The sequence below is a fragment of the Geospiza fortis genome, unplaced genomic scaffold, assembly GCF_000277835.1.
Source record: "Geospiza fortis unplaced genomic scaffold, GeoFor_1.0 scaffold23, whole genome shotgun sequence".
NCBI classification, from domain to species: Eukaryota; Metazoa; Chordata; class Aves; order Passeriformes; family Thraupidae; genus Geospiza; species Geospiza fortis.
In genome coordinates, this window is record NW_005054303.1 from 10,742,327 (window position 1) to 10,748,129 (window position 5,803).

At 40.5% G+C, this 5,803-nt stretch overlaps 1 protein-coding gene across 1 annotated transcript in view; it reads right to left on the reverse strand.

The window, feature by feature from the left end:
* Positions 1 to 4,302: 4,302 nt before the first annotated feature.
* Positions 4,303 to 5,803, reverse strand: part of SNAPC1 (small nuclear RNA activating complex polypeptide 1) — an 8,698-nt gene continuing 7,197 nt past the window's right edge. The window contains exon 10 of the mRNA XM_005417946.2: positions 4,303 to 4,693. Within this exon, the coding sequence (XP_005418003.1) occupies positions 4,659 to 4,693 (35 nt within the window). The 3' untranslated portion in view covers positions 4,303 to 4,658. The remainder of the gene's footprint in view (positions 4,694 to 5,803) is intronic.

Here is a 5,803-nt window from a genome sequence, read left to right on the forward strand (position 1 = left end):
CGCGAGTCCCGCGGGGCTGCGGGAGGGAGCGGCGCTGCCTCCGCCGGGGCGGCACCGGGAAACGGGGCTCTGCCACATTGCACCCCAAAATGCGGCCTGGGGGCTTGGCTGCCTCTTCCAAAATGTTGAACCGTGGCTATTCATGGTGCTCAGGGCTGGGCTGAGCGGTTGGTAGCACGCGTGAATCCAGCGGGCAGCCGCCAGCCCAGCGGGATGGACAGTGACAACTCCAGCTCTGTGTCAGAATCACCTGCTCAGCAGGGTGCACCGAGCCTGTCTCCCGCATTTAATTGCTACCTCACTTTTCAAAACCCTTTTTTTTAATAAGAAAAAACCAAGTTACTCCCCGTCTCCAACAACCCTTAGCAGCTGAGGGTTATGTCCTCCTATGTCCTGCCTTATTTCCCATATTTACATTGCTGTGACTAAAGAGGAAGCAGTTTGGTGTCTGTTGGCTGAAAGGTAATGTTCCTTTGATGGTTTCTCTTACAGCCAAACTGTGTCACAGCATAGAGGGGCTATGAAGATGGTGAAAGGCCCAGAGGTGAAGCCACACAAGAGCAGCTGAGGTCACTTGGTCTGCTCAGCCTGGAGGAGACTGAGGGGAGAGTTTATCACAGTCTACAACTTCCCCTTGAGGGAAGAGAGGGGCAGGCACTGATTTCTTCTCTGGTGCCCAAGGACAGGACCTGAAGGAATGACCTGAGGTTGTGTTAAGGGAGGTTTAGGTTGGATATCAGGGAAAGGTGCTTCCTTCAAAGGGTGCTCAGGCACTGAACAGGCTCCCCAGGGCACTGGTCACCAAGGCTGACAGAGTTCAGCATTTGGATGAGGCTTTCAGGCACAGGGTGTGACTCCTGGAATGGCCCAGCCTGGACTGGGAGTTGGACTTATGATTGTTGTAGGTCCCATCCATCTCAGGATCTTCTACAATTTTAAGTGCCAGGAGAAACACAGAGCTCAGCACATTTTTAAATTCCTTGATTTAAATAAAATTCCAGGAGTTCCCTTTCCAAATGTTGGGCTGCACGTGGAGGAAGGAAATATTCCATTATTTGGATAATCATGTGCCCAGATTTGAGGACCAAGATGAAAATGGGCTGAGGAAGCCACTTAGCAAGCTTTGTAAAATCTAAATAGGCGAGTCCAGAGGCAGAATGAACTTCAAAATTAAACATTCCAGACAAGAAGGGATAAAATATCAGTGTCATTTGAAGAAACCTGCTATGCAGGGCTCATGTGATGAGGGAATACACTCTCCACAGAATCCAGTTACATAAGACATTTAAGTATAACACCAGAATAAACCTTGAAGTATCTTTTAGTCCTTTAGGATCAGATCTACCTTTAAAATCCTAAAAAAAAAACAAAACAAAAAGAAAGCAGAATTCTTTTGATTTTAGTCTGAAAAAGAAAGGGTTTAGAATGAGTGGAAAAGAGTGTCTCCAGCTTTATAATGTTTCTTTATGCAGATGGTGATTAATTAATTTTTCTCCGTGCTCACTGCAGTAGAGATGTGCAACTGGGAGCAACACAAATTCACTCAATAAGAGAATTTCACAGTAAAGAATCTGGTCTTATAACAAACAGCAAAATCCCTTTTACTGTAGGATTCTCCACTTATTCTAGAGGTGATACCTACATTGACACTAAGGTGTACACACAGAGATCTCCACTGGCATCCATGGCATTTGGAATTTTTTCACATCATTCCCATATTGCTATTTCAACTTCAGTTTGAAGGCTGCAAAAACCTCCAGGTTGAGCACAGTTGCTTACAGGAGCATTCCTGAGCTGGTATTTGAGCTTAATTTGTCCAGTCTTTCACACTTACTTTGATTTAATTAGATCTTATTGGTTGTTTTAATAATAAGAATAAAAAAGATATTGTATACTTTCACTTAAACAGTTTCCAGGTGCTCAAGAAAAGACTGGACATTGTACTCAGGGCCATGCTCTGGTTGACAAGGTGGTGATCAGTCAAAAATTGGACTCAGTGATGCCAGAGGTCTTCTCTAAGAGAATTGATTCTGTGATTCTGTAAACTGATGTCACCTCCAGGTGTTTTAGGTGTGTTTTGTTTTCATCACCCACATTATCCTTGCAAACACTGAGCACTGGCTCCAGCCTCCACTAAGAGGATCTTCCACCTTTGCCAAAGAAATGGTGATTACTTTTGGATGAACAGTTGTGCATCTACCTCAGAGAAGCTTCAGCCAAAACATAATTATTCAATTTATTTCTGAAAACTGTAACAACATCCAGATACACACTGTCACATGGCCTCACTCCTATCCACCAGCACAGCTGGAAGTTAGGCTGGCATCACAGAGATTAAATTTCCTTGCAGACTTTAACCACTGCAGTAGCTGAGGCTACAGGAGAGAATTTAGATCCCAGAAAGTCTACTACCACTATTACTATTTGGATTTCCAAAATTATTGTTGAAGGGTTTTTTTTAATGACAGCTGCTTGCTTCAATGAAGCATTTTAGGAAGTCCCTCTCCTGTTTTTCAAAGCCTGTAATTGCCCATCAGACTGCAGCAAGGGATTTTTTTTCTTTTAAAGATTACACCAGCATTGTGAATCTCTGCTTACAGCTGCCTCTAAATTCTCAGGATTACTGTTTTGAAACATCACCACGTATATAGTCAGCAGTTCTAAGTTTATCCTTAATCATGACTTCCATTTTCCATCTATGTAATTTTATAAACAAACTACAGAACATTTGTTTTCATGATTATAATACGAAAACAATTTCTAGTTGAATGCACCCATCCTTGTGCCTAGCCAAGCCTTTGCAGGCTTTGTACATCATTTGCAGGGAGGACTCATGTCAATGAGTATCAAAAGTTGTGACAAATTCCACCCTTATTCAGCTCTTGGGAGGGCTCAAAGGTATAAGGAGAGATAAATGAAATGGTCATGTTATGAAAAAGTGCCACTGCAGGGAACAGTATTAAAAATGTTCCTTAAACATGTTACTGAGCAAAAATAGTCTGATTAAGTTTCCCTTTGAGGTCTCTTCTGTTTTTTTTTTTTGTACCTGCTCATCAAAAAGTAGAAGAAATGCACAGAAGCAGGGTTTGTGCAGATAACAGAAAAGCAAAGACATCATCACTGTCAGAAAACCTAAAAAAATCCCAAATTGTTCAAAGTTTACAGAAATGATACCTCCAAAACACTTATAGCCATAGATGTAAGACCACATCTGAACCATCCACAGCCTTAGCCCAACCTCAGGCCAAAGAGGAAGAGTGAATGATAAACCAGAAAAAAAAAGAGTAGAAACTAAATGTATGTATGATGACTTTAACTGTGTTGTTACTGCTATAGGGGTTTATACTCTGTGTAGGACTCTTTTTCCATAATAATTAGATCTGGACTAATAATGACTTTTGGATTAGACTACCAAGACTTTGGTTACTCAACTGAGTATTTGACTGTTCAGTTTACAGTGCAGTAATGTTTGGCTTTACTACAAAGTGTTTCCTCTTTTCTCATTGACAAGGTTGAGTGCAACTCTGGCACTTCATCATCAGCTTTTCCAGTGTCCAACCTCATTTTGCCCCATTCCTCCCTGCCAACCAACACATTTAATATGGAAACCTTTGATAGTAAAAACCATCTGTATCTCCATTGAAATGTTTTTTCTTCTAGGTAAGAGCACTCCAATTCCTCTGGTCTTTGACAGTCATACTACCAAACTAATTCAAAATAGCTTATTTTAGTATTCAAAATCTTCCAAATTTCTAATTTCTATTTCTTCATGTAGAAAAAGACACTAGTCCTTTGCCTTTCTTGAAAAAACAGCTGTGATCAACTGGAGAAATTCCAAGGATTGTAACTCCACATTCCTCTCTAACTGTTGTGGTCAGATGGGGATATTTAAGGCCTTCCAAGGCTGAGTGACAAAAATTCTACTGGTTTCAGTGTTTACAGAAAACATTCCATCTGATGATTCTCAATCCATTTGCTTCTTCTGCTGCACTGTTGCCAAGCAAGTATTTCCCCATGCTGTGCCTGTTCTCAGTGCTGAGATCCATGTTTATTTCTGCACTCACTTCTTTCACTCCCAATTTATAAAGATCATTTTGAATTCCAGTCCTGCCCTTGTACAGCTTAGGGTTATCTGCAGAATTAATGAACACCCTTTACCTCCTTCCATTTTAATACACAGTAACTCCAGATCTGCTGGAGAAAGGGCACAACAAAAAGCTTATCAGCAAGTTCATTTCCACATGTGTGGGATCAAACCATGATAAGCAGTGAAGTTCATACACCATAAAATGGAGGAAGTCATGCGTGAAAAATAATTTATTGTACTAATTTTCAACAGTCAATAACCTTATGTTCAGAGATAAAGGGTTATAGACATGTCTTACATAGGTAAATATCTTCTGAGCCTTCTCTTTCCAGCTCAGCCAGGCCACAGCAACTTGAGACTCCCACAAGAAGTGTTCACCAGGTGGATAAAGGCACCACAAGACAGCTGAAGTATCCCAGTCACTACCAGCATCCCTTCCAGCATCACCTGTGCTTCTGGCCCCAAACACTTCTTTTATGTTCAAAGGTATCCAAAACAAGCACTTGGTGTTACTTCTGACATTTTCATTTTGTCATTAAAATTAACATTAGTGCTTCTCCAACTGGATCCTCTAACGTCGTTTTCTCCTCTTAGAGAGAGATACTTCTGAAAGAAAATAAAGAGAAAGGGTTTTTTACAAGCTTTTAAATCCATCTTCCTTCATGGGAGCTGTTCAAGTAGAATGAATTCTATCCAGCACAAGAAATTAACTGGATGAGCTGTTGAGATCCCTTCCCAGTCCCTCTCCCCATGATTTTTAAACATTAAAAAAAATCTCTCTGGATTCTACAGCACACTGTCATTCAAAGTATCAACTGAAATTCCATTAATATTGTACTTCAAAACTTTCTCCATCTTAAAAGCTTTCTGCTCCTCACCAACACCTTTCAGATTTTGCTATGAATTTGACAAATGCAATACTCACAAAATATTTTAAGAGACTGCTTATGGGTATTTTTAATGCCTCAGAATTTACTGGAAAATTCTGAGAAATGGGAGAACGTTCCTAATTTAGAAAGGAACTTTTTATCCACAACAAATGGACAAGTGAAGGGAAAGTAAACAAAGTACAATATTAAATGCTCCATGGCACCTTCAATCTGACCATTTAAAATTGAATGAATTCCCACTGTCTACAAATAAAAGTGACCAGATAATGTAATGTAATATAAATATACAATGTCACTAAAAATGTATTTTAATACATTTAAATGTATTAAACTGTATTAAATATCCCTTGTATTACATATCCTTCCATTATATACAATTTTGGATAGTAAATTAACTGCAGAAGATTCTTTACACTGTGCCATGTTCTCAAGCAGCTGAGAACAGACCATTGAAGCTTCTGAGTTGCAGAGCAGCTGGGTGTCATCCAACATTTATGCTTCTGCAGAGCAACTCCACTGTCAGCTTTCAGCAATCTGCTTTACCACTGCTTCCCAATTAAAATCACATTATTTCCAGTAACATGAATGACAGCAAAGCCATTCACTCCCCTGCTGCAGTTCCCAGAGTCCTCCCCTGACAATGTCAGATAACTTCCAGCACAGCAGAGGATGCTATTGCTGTACTGGAGCTCAATCCATGAAACACTGCCCAGCTCAAAGTAAGGCTAGAGAGGAACCTTCTCTCCCCTCAACAAAGGGGAGGGCAGCAAGGGCTCTTCTTTCCTAAGTGCACAGAGTTACCAGAACACTTCTCTAAGTGGGTGAC